The sequence below is a fragment of the Amblyomma americanum genome, chromosome 1 (genome assembly GCF_052857255.1).
Source record: "Amblyomma americanum isolate KBUSLIRL-KWMA chromosome 1, ASM5285725v1, whole genome shotgun sequence".
NCBI lineage: Eukaryota > Metazoa > Arthropoda > Arachnida > Ixodida > Ixodidae > Amblyomma > Amblyomma americanum.
Genome location: NC_135497.1, coordinates 56,554,106 through 56,570,746, shown reverse-complemented (window position 1 = coordinate 56,570,746; position 16,641 = coordinate 56,554,106). Strand labels below are relative to the sequence as shown.

At 48.4% G+C, this 16,641-nt stretch overlaps 1 protein-coding gene across 2 annotated transcripts in view; it reads right to left on the bottom strand.

Moving 5' to 3' along the window:
* The window catches only part of trbd (ubiquitin thioesterase trabid), a 73,740-nt gene that overhangs the window by 8,642 nt on the left and 48,457 nt on the right, over positions 1-16,641 (bottom strand). For both annotated transcript variants that reach the window (XM_077645655.1, XM_077645656.1), the window contains exons 9-10: positions 10,298-10,542; positions 4,996-5,219 (exon numbers count right to left, since the gene is read on the bottom strand). In XM_077645655.1, coding sequence (XP_077501781.1) covers positions 4,996-5,219; positions 10,298-10,542 — 469 coding nt within the window. The remainder of the gene's footprint in view (positions 1-4,995; positions 5,220-10,297; positions 10,543-16,641) is intronic.

Here is a 16,641-nt window from a genome sequence, read left to right as displayed (position 1 = left end):
ATAGCGCAGCTAGCTCTCAACGTGTAGGTAGTGTACCGGCCGCTGCTCACGGCTCCCTGTGCGTGCAGCGTGACTAGCTATCGCAGAGTATGCGGTGTGTGAGCTGCCACTTACTGCTCTGTGTGCGTACATCGTGAATAGCTATTGCGGAGTAGGCTAGTGCGGGCCACCACTAACTGCTTCCCTCGCTAGCTCTCGCACAGTATGCGGTGTGCCTGTCTATACTCACTGTTCTCATGAGTACAGCACGACCAGCTAAAGCGGTGTGGGCAGTGTGCGGGCCGCGGCCGCCGCTCACTGCTTCCCGTGTGTACAGCACGACTAGCCATTGCGGAGTATGCGGTGTGCGGGCCACCACTCACTGCTCTTCGTGCGTACAGCGGAACTAGCTATTGCGGACTCGGCGGTGTGAGGGCCACCCCTCACTGCGTCCCATGCATACGGCGGGACTAGCTATCGCCAAGTCAGCGGTGTGCGGGCCGCCATTTACTGTGTACCGTACGTAAAGCGAGACTATCGCTGAGTTGCCAGGGTGCGGGCCACAACTCAATGCTCACCATGCGTACATCCCGACTAGCTATCGCCGAGTCGGCAATGTGCGGGCTGCTCAGTGCATACAGCGAGACTAGCTATCGTGAAGCAGGCGGTGAGCGGTCGGCTACTCACTGCTCACTGTGTGTACACCCCGACTAGCAATCGCCGAGTTGGCGGTGTGCGGGCAGCCACTCACTGCTCACCGTGCGTACAGGGAGACTAGCTATTGCGGAATCTGCAGTGTGCAGGCAGCCACTCACTGCTTCCCGTGCGTAGATATATTAGTCTGGGCAGAAAAAAATAAAATTGCCCAGCCTGCAGCACATAGGGCACAACGGGCTTCCACTGGGCATACAGGAATACTAGCTATTGTGGAGTTGGCAATGTACAGACAGCAGTGCTCGAGAGGGCAGTCGCGGCTCGTGCATGCGTATCCTCCGCAGTGGTGCGGGAGAGTGTGTTCAGCACAATGCACTCCGGCCTGAGAATTCAGAATTCTATCGCAAAATTCGTATCAACCATGTCAATATCGCCGAGACTCTATTGAACCTTACGAACAATAAGTCAAATTTATTGTTCATCTCAACTCGCGGCGAAACGTGACGTTTAGAAACGGCAGTATTCCTCAGAGAACAGACTGCCAGCACGAGGCAAAAGCTCCGCGCGTGGTGCTAGGCCTTGAGTACAATCAAAATGCGCTGATGGCCATGAAGACCCGCCGCGGAGGTAAACTAAATGCAGCACAACTCGGCACGTCACAGCGTTGAGGCACGATGCAGTCGACACCTGGCTGTGAGCCTGACTGCCAGCGATCCCTTCGTTTTAGAGCACTACTATTTGACATAGAGCGCACGGAAGCGATCGGTTTCCGGAGCAAAGGGCGAAGAAGCAGCACGTGTGCGCTGCTGCGGCTATTGCCTGCGACTGCTCCGAATTTTCGCAAGTTGAAATATAGGAACTCAGTACCTCAGGCCACAGAAGACTACAAACATATCTGGCTAAAAGCCTGCCTGCGAGAATGCACCGCGTACAGCACGGCTCGAATGCTGGAGAATATTAAAGCCGCAGTCTCGTTCGTTAACTTCTCGCGCCTTCAGTTCGCGACAACATTTGGGTCCAATGTAGCTTGCGGTCCTGCCAAAACGACACGTGAGGGCTAAGCAGACGTGTCGGCATGAACGCTGCGCTTGGGACAAGATTTCACAACCGGTGCTTTGTCTTCAGTCATCGCGAGGCAGCGTGGACAGGATGGTCCCGTTCTTGTTGCAATTCAGGTTGCTGCTTGCATCCATTTTGCAAGCCGTCTTGTTGTGTGAGCAATGCCTTGCACCTTGCCCTTCCATAACCGACCACTGACGTCACTCCTCCAGTAAGGAGGTATCGAGATAGCAACCTTACAGTGCTTCATGACCGCATTCAGTAAGCTTTTTTGCCATGCCAGCATTAGGTCAAACTGTGATATCACTTTTTTTTTTTTTTTGCACTGAATGCAGTTGTTATTCAAAGAATTCTATGAAATGTACAGTCACGCATCGTTAAAACGACCCCGTTAAGGGGGGACGCGGGTCTTTGGGACCAAAAAATCGCGAAAAAATTGACTTTTCAATTTTGTCATAGTTGGATATGTCTCATAATTTTCCATCCTAATTTCAAGTTTCGTGGCTGAATACCGTGTAGTTTACGAGAAATCGACACCCAAAGATGCAATTTTGACAAGAGAGCTTGCGAAAATCGGTTAGAAAATGCCCGTTTTGCGTCGCATGTCGCGTCAAAAGTGGCCGGCGCAGCGAGGCGACTTTGGTCTCGTTTGTTTCCCGCCTGTGCGAAAGGTCTACTACGATTGGTCGCCGAGAAAAAAAAAAACAAAAAATACAAAATGCGGCAATGCTATTGGCTGTTGGACGTCACATGGCGAAATTCAAGCGCCTCATTGGCCGGCGCCATTTTTTTTAACGCTCCACGCTCGTAATGCGACGCTATTTAAAAAAAAAAAAAAAAAACCGTGGTGCGAAACCGTATCGGAAGTTCGCAGCGCGCCTAAGTTTGGGAAAAAACGTAAAAAAGGCCGCAGAAAGAAAGTGGAAGAATAATAATAATAATTGGTTTTGGGAGGAAAGGAAATGGCGCAGTATCTGTCTCATATATCGTTGGACACCTGAACCGCGCCGTAAGGGAAGGGTAAAGGAGGGAGTGAAAGAAGAAAGGAAGAGAGAGGTGCCGTAGTGGAGGGCTCCGGAATAATTTCGCCCACCTGGGGATCTTTAACGTGCACTGACATTGCACAGCACACGGGCGCCTTAGCGTTTTTCCTCCATAAAAACGCAGCCGCCGCGGTCGGGTTCGAACCCGGGAACTCCGGATCAGTAGAAGAAGACAAGTTTGTCGGCAGTGATGTCAACCAGCAGCAGCGGAGAGCCTGAGCGTGGACCGGCGGATGACGCGACCTTGGCAACCGTTCCAGCATTCGTTCCGAGCGCGGTGCACATCGCGGCTGCAGCGGATGACAGAGCCGGAGGATGGTTTTACTTCACAAGCAGTGATCAGAACAGGGAATAACGAGGCACAGGAGTGCAATTCGGCGGTCGTGATAAGCGCTTCTTTGGCAGCTTTGGTGTTCGCCTTCGAAGTCGCGGGTGAGATTGGCAGCAGCGGGTCAGAGTAGACACATTTCTGCCCAGCGCTGATCACGAGGAATTGTGAAGCACGCTGATGATAAAATCGCCAGTTTGGCAGCAAATTCTGCAACCTAGCGCAAGATGTGGACGCTAACGAACGAGCATGTAGACACCAACCCGCCATTTGCCTGCGGAGCTACCGACGTGGTCGTAGATTTGGTGGCGATCGACAGACCGCTTCACAATACAGTGTGCACCCTCGACTTCATTTTTGCAGCTTGCTAAGCGGCGGCAACAGCAAAAATGTGATTCAGACTATTCACTATGGGCCTTCTAATCTGTTTGTTTCGGAAAATTAAGCACTGTAATGTGCTTACACAGCTTCAAAATGTTTCATTTCGTTTTCTGCGTTTTTCTCAGTTTCATTTTCTGCACCACCCTTCACACTGCTGTCAAGCTTTTCCCGACTTTGGTTCGCGCGATTTTCGCCATTCTTGTTTTATTTGAAAGGTGAATGATTGGAGATTGCAATAAAACCATTAACAGCACTCTTAACAAAATGTGAAAATATTAAGCAGCATAAAGAAAAATCACCTTTTTCCTCGCCACTTTTATGTGAACTTCAAGACATCATAACTTTGGTTGCAGAAGCGCTAGAACAATGAAAGTACCCTTATTGCAAGCAATAATAATAGTAGAATCCACTGGGATAAAATTTATTTGAATCTGAGCAGCGAATTTTTTCAAAAAGTTGCCAGAACAATTTTACCGAAAATTCCTGAATAAATAAGAAACGACGTAACATACACAAACATGGACACCATATTTGAAATCAGCACACTAAAATACATAATAGCTGAGGTTTGTATTTTGCTAAGTCCAATATTAAAAAATTTTTCTCTAAGACCCTCTTCCCCCCTTAAGACATTGATGGGGGCCATGAGAATTTGTCTTACCAGAGCTGACTCTAAAAGGCTATGTGAGTATGCTAAGTGCGCTCAAATATATGTTACACAAAGAAGCAAATAAAATAAACCTTGCTGTGAGATGTTAACTGCAAGGAGGAGGAGGAGGAGTGAGCTTAATAGTGAGGGCATGAAACAAATAGCATTGGTCTGTTTTTTCCTTATTTCATCTGTTTCTCTCTTCCATAGCGACCACTATTCCATGCATTTTTTTTGCATTCCCTAGGACTCCGAGCTCTCTGAAGGTGTGAAGCATGCTAGCCATGTTGTAGTCCACACTCTGATATCACAATTACCTTCTCACTCTCTCTGTCTCTTATAGAGTAACCGTTACCAACTCCATGAGCAGCTGCACCAAGGTCTGGCGATGTTGATCCTCTGTGCTATGAAAACGTGTGGTGCGATGCTATGTGAGTTGCAAAACTGTTCACTCCCAGAGACAATGAGCAGTACACTCTGAACGTAACGTCTTTTCGTCTGCAGAGAGCAATGCAGAAATCTGGCCACATTAGATCTCTGTGCCACTGTGCCGGCATACAAGATGGTGCCCTATCCATCATGCATACACCCATAAGAAAAAACTCCCGCCAACACACTTCCTCGCAAAAACCCTTCGCTGCAAGAAATCTTTCCAGTACAAGGTATAGGGAAGGTTTCCTTTGCTATGACAGAAAATCAAAGTGACCTCATCAACGCTACACAGCAGAGTACCTATGCAACTCTCTCTCGAGGCAAGCATGCAAAATAAAAGAAGGGAGAAAGAGAAAAATAAAGACGCTTGCTCGCAACAAATCTTTCCTGTGCATCAAGGACGCACTAGGTACATCAAATGGCAGGTGCCATCAAAACGATGAGCAATAAGTGCTCCTGACCAGACTGACCTCGCCTTGGGTGAGGAAGTGTAGGGGTAACAGCTGACGGTCAGCTGTCATCAGAGGAAGGAAGGACACCTGCAGGTCACCTCGTGGATTGGCCTCAGCGCCTCCTATCACTTCAGGTTCGGGCTCCATTGGCACCAGGGCTGAGAAGTGGCCACGTGTGTAGCCCAGAGCTATCGGGGACTTCCAGCAGAAACTGGGCTCCCATAGCAGAGGTATGTAGATGCCTGCCATTCAGAAAAGGGAAACAACAGTTGGCATGTGACCATATAAAAACAGGACGCAATACACAAAAGTGCCAACCTCAAACGGCACTCCTTCAAAGAAATACTGAGCCCAAATTTTTCAGCTCAAGTTTTTGATGTAAACAAAAGTTGAAGTCATGAATATGACAAACTTTTGCATGATACAGGCAAACCGCAAAAAAGCCAAAAAGGAAAAAAAAAAAATGTCTAAGATTCTGATGTAATCAGTGAATGAAAAAAAAAAACAGTAGATATCAGAATGGAACAAAGAGCTGATTTTAAGAAGGCTGCTGCCAGTAGTAGATAAAATCTGCTGAACTGTCATCAAAAGATAACAACAAAACACCTCCATTCCCATTAAGTCGCAGCGCACAACCTTCTTAAAACGCTACTGATGGCAATCTAACAAAAGTACCAAAATGCAGCACAAGAAAATGCAGCGTGTAAATTGAGCATTCCCAACAAAATTGCATATACCGTACTTTCCAGGGTATAAGACGCTTGGTGTATATAAGGGGGTTTAACGTCCAAAAACAACTCGGGCTATGAGGAACGCCGTAATGAAGGGCTCCAGAAATTTCGACCACATAGGGTTCTTTAACATGCACTGACATCGCACAGTACACGCGCCTCTAGAATTGCGCCGCCATCGAAATTTAACCGCCACGGCCACGATCAAAACCACATCTTTCAGGTCAGCAGCTGAGCGACATAACCACTAAGCCACTGCCCCTAAATTCTCCACTGGTGGTATTGTCAGCGGTGGGAATGGCCAAAGGCATCTCGGAGCAGGTATTTCAAGCAGGCCAAAGTTCAATTTGGAGCAGCTTCCTCATATTTTGTAGCAGGAGCCCAGTACCAAGAACCCGGTTTAAAAAATAACGAGCCGCACGACGATTTGAATGCTGCAGGGTTATAGGCAGCCGTCCCAGCCAGGTGTGCATATTTTTATAATGCGCCCAAGTTTACTTACTGTTTAACCGTTTAAGGGCTCATTAAAACAAAAAAAAAGCAAAGGCACCAAAATGGCTCAATCTTTTAAGACGTGACATGCTTCAATAACACAAAAATATAGAAGAAAACCTTTCACAGCAGAGAATAATACTTCATTAGACATTATGCATTGTCCACTCTTTTATAGTCTCTTCACTATCTTCTTCACGTGGAGAATAAAACTTGACGTCGACCTCCTCACCGCTTGCGCTATCATAACACTCTTCCACATTATAACGCCACACGGATGATGCCATGCTTGTTTAAAAGCACAGGAGAATCTCATGGTAACAAGGTGAGCCTTAATACAGAAGGAATGCATTCTGCCATCTAGTGAGAAAACTCGTTCAATAAAAGTGCGGATGAAAGAATGGGTGCTGCTATCTATGTTTTAAATGAAAAACACCATCTGATAAGACAGCTCGTCAAACACCATTTAGAACACTGATCACAGTGTTCTAAACGGCGTTTGACGAGCTGTCGTAATAACCCATAACGAGGTGAGCACGTCATAAGTGAAAAGTGGCGATCACTTGTGACGAGCTGAGGTCATGAACCTTTTGGGGAGACGCGGGGATCAAATTGCAAGAATCTCTATTTAAAAGAAGGGGGATTTTATAAAACATCAAAACTTGGTATCGATAAGCCGTTTTTAATCACAGCCCCGAAGTGGTCTTAAAACGTATTTGTAACCGGAGGTAGCAAAAAAATGGCTGAAATCTAGGTGAAAATGGCAGATTTTCAAGCACAATTGCTTCGGTTTTGCACTGCTGCTTGCCGCAAGATTGCCATCACCGGAAAGCTGGTTTCACCGCAATACTCCTGTTGGAATCGCGTGTCTACGACCAAAAACAAACACACAAAAAGTTAAAACACGGACTCAGAAAGCCACTGCTTGATGATGATGAATTTTTATGGCGCAAGGGCATCTATGGCCAAAGAGCACCATGGCACAAGGTTTTTCTTTTTCTCAAGGTGGGGTCAGACTCATTTCCCAAGCATTTCACCCTAAAAAATCTGAGCATCGGGTAGAGGAAACCTTGTGCCCATTGTATCACCGGTGGGTACCCGAGGGCACTGGGGATTGAACCTCGCACGGCTCGCATGCGAGGCGAATGCTGCTTAGCGTCGATTGGTCAGGCCTATCACATGACGCTCAGCGCATCTTGTGAGTGGCTGCTGTGGCATGTATGCGCGCTTTTGCCGACTCATCGGCAGTTTCTAATCTCCGAGATAGCATTCCTTTGTAGAGCGAGATGGACGTGGAAAGTGAACGTGGAAACATCTCATCCGAAAATGAGGTTCTGGGTCATGTTAAAGAACCCCAGGTGGTCACAATTTCCGAACCCTTTCACTACGGCGTTCCTCATAGCCTGAGTCGCTTTCGGACGTTAAACCCCTACGAACCATGAACCAGAACCTCTTTTTTGGATGACATGCTTCCACACCCGCTTTCCTCACAAATGCTTCTTCAGAAACGTGCAACCATCTATCGCTGGCGCACAGAACCTCGCGCTGCAAAAGAACGCTACCTCGGAGAGTAGAAACTGCCGATGAGTTGGTAAAAGCGTGCTCACATGCCACAGCAGCAGATGGCCCGAGAAATGGTGCCAATCAGCAGCCACTCACAAGATGCACCGAGTGTCGGCAAATGAATCGAACAAAGCCAGGGCCGGGTCGCCATCAGCGACGAAAAGGATCAGCGTGCTGTGTGATCCACTGCAAAGACAAAAATGAGTCTGGCAGTGAAAGCGACAAAGATCCCGTGTGTTATTTCAGTACTACGATGCAGCTCCAGCACAGGGCAGTTTCCACCGACTGATGCGATCACACACTGAAGCATGGACGCGTCGCACTGCAATGGATGCGGGAGGCATTACAATTTTGTAGTAGTTCTGCTTCAGTGCTCCCGACAGTATGCGCCCAATAAAGCATAGATGGGAACGTAAAAAACAGTCATTGCCACGCTGTTCTCATCTCAAAATTGGGCAACTACTGCCCAGAATTTCACCAAATAAATTCGAACATTTTTTCTGGTCCCTTGAAGTTTGAATTAACCAGTTTTTACTGTACTGAAGTACATGAAGGTCTAAATGTACTAATGCTATGGGCAAGTACAGGCGCAAGTTTTTGCAAGCTAAAAACATTCCACATCATTCAGGAATTATTCTACCTAGCATGCGACTAATTTTGTGCCCAACAAAAAGACACATTATGAGACTTTCACACAGATGCAATGCAAAATAAAGTGTGCCTATGGAGCAATGATCACCATGGCAGACAATGCATGTGCCTGCGCACTACAGCAGCTAGTTTGCTGCAGGCATGCAACTGCACAGATTTGACGAAGTAGGATTACAAGCTACCATTTACATGAATGTAATAGACTGGAATGTAAGTCGACCCCGCTACCCAATATCGCATGTCAGGAAAAAAAAAGAAAAGCGTACCCACCCACAACGAAAATGTATTAGCAATTGGACTATTCATCCTCCCTAGCGCTGCCATTGTCATCACTGCTGCGGTGCCACGCCACGTTACTCTAATGTTGTCATCCAGTGAAATCCCGCACTTTGCAAAATAACCGCACCACGACATCAGTTGAACAGCTGAAACTTTTACCACACCTGCATCACCCATCGCGAAACGTCAAGCTTGCGGCCCAGCACACAAGTTAGCATCTTCAGTGCCAAGAATGACAGCCATCAGGAATGTAGCCGTGCAGGAGTGCGAAACACCAACTGGACCCGGAGGACCAATGACGACTAACGAAGCATAACAGTAAAAACTGGTAAAATGTGGCTGGCAGTCATCAAATGTATCAAACAGAGCCAAAGATAAACCATGCGTGAGCGGCCTTGGCTCTTCCATCAGCTATCAGCACTCCCTGGAAGCGCTGCCATTCTGAGTGGCGGTGCCGCAGCGAGTGAAACAGCGGCCCTTCCATCAACTATCAACGCTTCCTGGAGCACTGAGTGTGCAGTTGAAAGTAAAAAAGATGGATTGGTTTATGACAGTTTAACGTCTTAAAACGACTCGGGCTATGACGGACACCATAGTGAAGGGCTCCGGAAATTTCGACCACCTGGGGTTCTTTAACATGCACTGACATTACACAGTACATGGGCCTTTTAGCATCTTGCCTCCATTGACATGCGACCACCGCGGCCGGGATCTAACCCGTGTCTTTTGGGTCAGCAGCCGAGTGCCATAACCACAGAGTCACTGCAGCGGCTGAAAGTAAAAAAGAAAAACTCTTCCAAAAATAGCATGCAGAACAGCCGAATGCTACTGGACAGAGCAGTAGCGCAAACATAAAATTGAAACCATGCCATAGCGTCCCTGGTACCTCATTTCTCTCAACTTTATTGAAGGTGCCATGCTTTGGTTTTGATTTTAAGTAAACCCCCAAACTTTGGATGTTCAGAATTTAAAAAATAGGTTGCCTTACAATCATGTAAATAGAGTACCTGTCTCTCCTAGAAGGAATTGATAGATGTAAATGGCATAGGCAATAAACACTATTGAAAAATGAGCTCCAACACAGGATGGGAAGAGTTGTTGAAATGCATGGTTGATTTGCCAAATGCGAATTAGATGTGCTAGCAGTTTGGTTTTTCTCTTCGGTTCTGGTGTTCAGATCCAGCTGTTCGGATAGCAATAACGGGTTCATGCCCGTACATGAGGAATTGGGCATTCTCGCCATTCACAGATCCCTGGGAGTCTTCCTACCCCTCCTGCTGCAGTGGTGCAGCGGCCAAGCGATGCGCCACTGCCTTTCTAGGCAGCTGCTGCCATCGAAGGGACTTGGTTTGCTTGAGTTGGGTTACAACCCAGGCTGACCTTCCCGAACAGCCTCTCATGATTAAATGAGCAACCGCCTGACAAGGTGAACACGTTGCTAGGTATATATTTGCATGCCTGGGCAGGCTGCCCGCCACCCGGTGGGCAGGCAAGCAGCTTGCCACAAAACCGGCTTAAACAGACAGACCAACAAACAAACACACAATAGCTAAACGCAGGGAATGGTCACTATAAGTACTAGCGCGCTAAAAAAAGCGACTTGCCTTCAAAACGAGCATAGCCGAGGGCTTCCCCACGAAAGCTCTTGACGTACTTGACACCATACACGACAATGGGTCGTCGCAGAACGTGGGCCAGTGTGAACACATGCATCTGCTCGAGTGCTGAGCCAGGCTGTGCAGCCATGGAGACCAGTGTGGCCCAGTCCTCCTGCCACTGTGCCTCGTCCAGAGAAAAATGCAGCAGCCGTGCCTGCAATGCCTCCGCTTCTCGCCACCGAGGGTACAACCTGCATGCAGCCCCAAAAGGAGAGCAGAATGCACAAGTTCAAACCACACTTCTTCCTTTCTGAACTCCACATGACTGAGACACATGCTTCTAAACAAGATGTATAACCTGCACCTGGGAAACCTTTGTCCTGTACAGTAAGCTTCCCAAGGCGTTTGCTCCTGGATGTCAAAATGGCCACTGCTCGCATGAACCTAAGTCCACAAAACATATGTAGCAACAGTGTACGAAAGCCTGAGATGCAAAAACAGCTTGCTCGTGAAACAGATTTTTTTTCCCACCGTAAATCACTCGAATCCTGGCAGAGCTACATGTCAAAGAATGGCCGCAATTATGTCCTATGGGCTGTTTCATGCTGTTAATCGAACCGATTGGCTTTGATAGGTGCAGTAAAGAAAGTTAAACTGCGGTACATGCTCTAATAGCAAACTACAAGTTGAACATGGTGATCCTTGGATTCCGCAACTTATTGCACTTGACAAAATGCTTTATGGTCAACCCAACTCTGCAGTCACATGTATCATCTCAAAGAATGTAGAATACGAAAAAGTATTTCCCTTCTATGCCGTGTGTTCCCTAAGATGTACCATACCAACTAATCCAGGGGTTATCAAACTAGATTCCACGGAACAGGAGGGTTCCTTGGATACTTTTGGGGGTTCCCTGAGCACCTAAATCCATGCATGCCGCAACCCCCACTTTTTCTTTACCCAATTTATATTGGGTCTAATCATACTCATTGTTTATTGCACACTGTTTCACTATACAGCGAGTCATTACTAATTGAATTTGGGCATTTTTTGAGGTGCAATGTGTCTGCATGCGACTTTGTAGATGCATGTCAGGCAAGAAGGGGTGGAAGCCAAGACGTGAGGGGTTTCTCAGCACCTTTCAAATGCTGTTGGGTCACCGAAGCTGAAAAATATAAAACCCCTGAACAAGCCCAACTGTCTCTAGAGTGTCCGGCTTATCAGTAGACTAGTTTTACAAAAGCCTTTAAAAGAAAGCCATAATGATCATACTGCTGAGCACTGTCGGGTAAATTACCGTATATACCTGTGTAAGGGTCTTATTTTTTTAGTGGTTTTGCCAGGTTGCAGCCCTTATCAGAGACCCCCATTTTTCCGTAAAATTTTTCTACCTTCAGTGGAGCCCTAAACATGTGACACTAGTCCATGTGCGAATAGTGGTTTTTTGGTTCAAAGCGAATATTTCTAATACTTCTGGCACAAAAAGGTTGGATGGCACAATAGGCATTTTCAAAATCATGGTTTGGTTTGGATTATGGGGGTTTAACGTCCCAAAGCGTCTCAGGCTATGAGTGGAGGGCCGTAGTGGAGGGCTCGCAGAAATTTCGACCACCTGGGGTTCTTTAACGTTCACTGACATGGCACAGCACACGGGCCTCAAGAATTTCGCCTCCATCGAAATTCGACCGCCGCGGCCGGGATCGAACCCGCGTCTTTCGGGCCAGCAGTCGAGTGCCATAACCACAGAGCCACCGCGGCAGCTTTCAAAATCATGTATTTTTTCAAAAATACTAGGCCATTACATAAAAAAAAAAAGAGAATGCGCTGAAGCTTTGCCACACTGATTGCAGCTGTGTTGACATTCTGCAAATATGGCCATCGGAAATTGAGGGAGTAGACCTACATGCGGAGCCGATGTATTTGTGGGGTGTGAGACCTATGTATGAGATCCCCGGCAGCTGGTCTTAATTGCAATTGCGTCGTTGTGCAATCGCAATTAATTTACTTTTAAGCGACAACTCCTGGCACACCTGCTAAGGGTACATACCGCGTGCCCAGCGTGCAGCGCCACCCCGCATCAGGCTTCAGAAAAGGGCATCTCCTTGCGCTAGCTTCCTGTTGCACTCGCACTGTCGCGCTTGACTTGCGAATTTCACGTGCCTCAGCATGGCTGCGGCACCTGCAGTCACCCCAGACTCGTTCCGCGGAAGTTAAGGAAGCCGCGCATTCTGCAATTTCAGAGATTTAGCATAGAGCGATCCGTGGCCCCTAGAGTTACACCACAGCGCAATCAGTGATTCCCTAACGTGATTCCACAGGGCACCACTGAATACACGCAGAAGCGGATTTCGCAAAGCTAAACCTCTCTACTGATGCACGCTGCCATGCTGATTATGGCGCGTGCGCACTGCGGCTAGCGTGGCTGCAGACATCTTGCAGGTACAGACCTGGGCGCCACACTTCCGTTTCCGTTGCCGCGAGCATGCGCAGACTGCCTTCGTCATACGCACGGGATCGCCGACACTTGGCATGGAATTGGGGCTTTGTTTGCATGCGTGCGCTGCAGTACCAACCAAAAGAAGGTACAGTCGCGAGTAAAAAATAGCACAAATCACTGGCGACCAGAATTTGTGTATCCCACCATGCGGCGCTGCGATTTGCAGACCTACCTATCAGGCCGTTTTCATATTTACAGCCTAGGGGGGGACGGCACGAAGTAAGCTTTATCAAGCATGCCATCGCCCAAGCATCGAAGTGCCGACCCTATGTGGCTGTGCATGCGGCATTTATTTTGGCTCGGTTATCATGAGCAAACATGGCTTTTTTTATTACTGTTTATTAATGTCCGTGATGGTTTGTCAAAAGGAACTCGCGGGAACAATAGCGCTGCTTGTAGCCAGTACTCCACAAGCTCGAAAAACAGATAAGAGTTTAATTTCCCGGTGTAACTAATTCACAAAAGTCACTTTGTTGGGACCCGCCGCGGTGGCTCAGTGGTTAGGGCGCTCGACTACTGATCCAGAGTTCCCGGGTTCGAACCCGACCGCGGCGGATGCGTTTTTATGGAGGCAAAACGCTAAGGCACCCGTGTGCTGTGCGATGTCAGTGCACGTTAAAGATCCCCAGGTGGTCGAAATTATCCCGGAGCCCTCCACTACGGCACCTCTTCTTCCTTTCTTCTTTCACTCCCTCCTTTATCCCTTCCCTTATGGCACAGTTCAGGTGTCCAACGATATGAGACAGATACTGCGCCATTTCCTTTCCCCAAAAACCAATTATTATTTGTAGGGAAAGTGTAGTAACAATATTAACAGGAGCACTATCCCATCAATTCAGGAAAAGAAGTAAGGAGGATAGCCAGCTCACTGTCGTGATGCGAGATCAAACACGTCGTTGCACTAATGGCGTGCATAGGCCCCACCAACCCTCACAACGCTTTGAAGGCGCTCAGGGAAGGAGTCAAACAGGCTGCTTGCAAGGTCAGGAAGAGCCTGGAGCCTGCTCCATTCCTCTTGAACCGCCGCCCAAAGGATATCTGGCAATTACTCGTGCAGCTGACTTTTAGGTAGTCGCTTTTTCATTAACCCCCATATATTTTCAATTATATCCAGATCTTCTCCTTTGGGAGGCCATGGCAGCTCCTGGATGCAGAGCTGTTAAAGGGACACTGAGGAGAAATTGAAGTTGGCTTGTATCGATAAAATACCAGCTCCTGATCACAAAAACGCCGCTCTTACTGAAAACAAAGCTCTTGTAAGGTAGAAAATAGTAAGAACCAAAATACAGGTATCGCTGCCACAGGCCAAACTCGCAAGTACAAGCGTGGTGACGTCGTAGGACAAGAGACGCCACCTTGGAGGAATTTTCCTTCCTACATCGGGTGCGAATCTCTGAGGCTGACACAGGAAGATTGCGCGGTTCAATATTGAAGTAAGTTTTGTTTTAAAACCGATAGTGCACTTTTATCACACAAAGAAGGCAGACAAAAGGCAACTTGAATGTTGGAAGCAAAGAAAACCGATGCTTGGCGGCGCCACACGCGGCCAGGAGAGTTTCGATTTGTTAAGGCGCTTCGCGTCTATGAGCTTTGCGCGCCCCGTGGTTTTGTTTTTGACGCGCTTCGATTTACAAGCGCTGAACCGCAGAGGAACTCCAAGTGCCGCTTCAAGTGCTAGTTAACCTTTGAAGGAGCCTGTTAAGGCTTGTCAGATGATCGCCACGGTCGATGAAAAACTATGATGGCACGATGGTCGGTAATCGTAAAAGGCAGCACTTGTGTCTTTGCACGCTCGCCCGGCGAAACATTCCCGGCTGTGCCAGTCAACTTCAAACTACTTAACAGAAATCGTTTATTAGGGACGGGAGAAAAGGTACAAGGCAGTTTAGAAAAATTGCTGATGGCCTAGCACTGTTAGGCCAGGATATACGTAGCGAAAGCGCGGAGATTTCTGCATCGGAAGGGTGCATTCACTAGATGCGCCTTTACTGATAATTGCTACTTGAGCCGTCGTGGCGGTGTGGTAGCGTCTCCGCCTCAAACGCCGGAGGCCCTGGTTCGATTCCGAACCTCGGCACAGAATTTTTTTTTATTCAGTCAGTGGGCGGGGGGTTTCAGTGGCTCTCATAGATGCCGCCACTGAATACGTTGGTTAGCGGTTAAGCGCAGGCTCTGTTAAGGCGCGTTTACACTCCGGCGTAACACGCGCGCGCGCGCTGCACGGTGACGTCACGTCAGCCAAAGCGAGACCCTCTATACTCCAACTGCGCTTGACCGCCGACGCGTTCGGCGGCTTCGGCGCACTCTGACCGCACTGGCGGGGAGACTTGGGGCATGTCTCTATTTCGCACCGAGTGCGCCAGCCGCCGCCGGCCCGGCCAGACTGATCCGGCTCCGCAGCAAGGTGCGCGTTGTGACGTAATTCAATAGCTTCGGCAGTTGGGCGGAGCTGTTCTTTGGGAGCTCTCGGCTAATTCAGTCCATTCACATTACACATCTGAAGGTACATGAAAGTGGGCAAGAGAGCCCGATCCAGTGGACCCGTTGGATCTAGTGGAAGCCGTTGAAGCGTCGCGCGCCGGCTTTAGTTTCAAGCCGCGACTTTAAACGCGACCGCCCTTGAGCACCCATCCGTTTTTTGTCGTAAAACATAGATAAATAACTTGGCCCTTGCAACCGTGGGAGACCTCGACGCCGCCTACTGCGCCGTGCAACCGCGCCGTTCAAGGAATCACAATCCGTTGGCCCCAAAGCCCCGGCCAGCCTCCGATGGGCGCAAAGCGCCGACCTTGTCCTAGCCCCTCGCGACTCCCCGCACTGGGGTTATGATATTTAGTTTGCAACGGCTGCTCACTGAGGAAGGGAGAAACGACCCGCCGGCGCCTAACCTAACCTTGCTCCCTCAAAAGCATCGCACGCTCTGTGGGGCTGAGGTCGCTGAAATGCAGGCCGAAGTTTTTGCGAGAACTACGTCGTCGGGTTCGGGAACAGGATCCATCGTAACGCTGGCAAGACGCCGCTGCAAACGTAAACGAAGCGACGGTAGCGACCCCCCGATAGATGCCTTCAATATGCAGCGGCGGTAGCACGGTGGAAGCGGTAGCTTTCATTTCGGCTGCTGCTAGACCGAACCGTTAGCTACCAGACATCACGGAGTCTCCGTGTACGTCACGTTTCATGTCACTCGGTCCTATGACGTCATAAGTGTCCTCCGTGACGTCATAAGAGTTCTCGAGTTTGAATCGGAGCGGCGGGAAAAACTTTTTCAACTTCGAATCCAAAAATAAATGCATCTTTCGCTCCCGGACAAGCGGCAACAAAGCCATGAAATGCCGAACTATCAGATTTTGCTAACAAAAAAAATTTGATAGGGTTCTCCTCAGTGTGCCTTTAAGGGGGGAGACGGCTTCTGGGGGCGAAAAAAATCACCAAAAAAAAATCGATTTTTCAGGAATAAAACTTTTGAAACCTGCAGCTGTTTTTCTACTAGTCTGAGAAATTCCAGAACTCCAGAGTCTATATTTCGACTGTAATACGATTAAAAAACGCAGATCCGCACAAACTTGGGACAGATTTTGACACGAAAACCACGGTCTTTCTACGACACGCAGCCGTCGTTCTCCGGCAGTGATCGCCGCCATCTTGGTCTCATTCGAAAGAGCAGCTTTTCGTGTTCAATTTCGCGCCATTGCTGTGCTTTTACGCTTATTGATTGTGGGAAAAAGAGGCGCCAAAAAAAAAAAGTCGCAACGTGCACTGCTATTTGCTAGTTGCCGCACGTGACAGACGTGTCATCCGATTGGCTGACAAGCTTCCCGTCGTCTGCTTGGCGCGTCCAAGGCCGGCCGTGAGC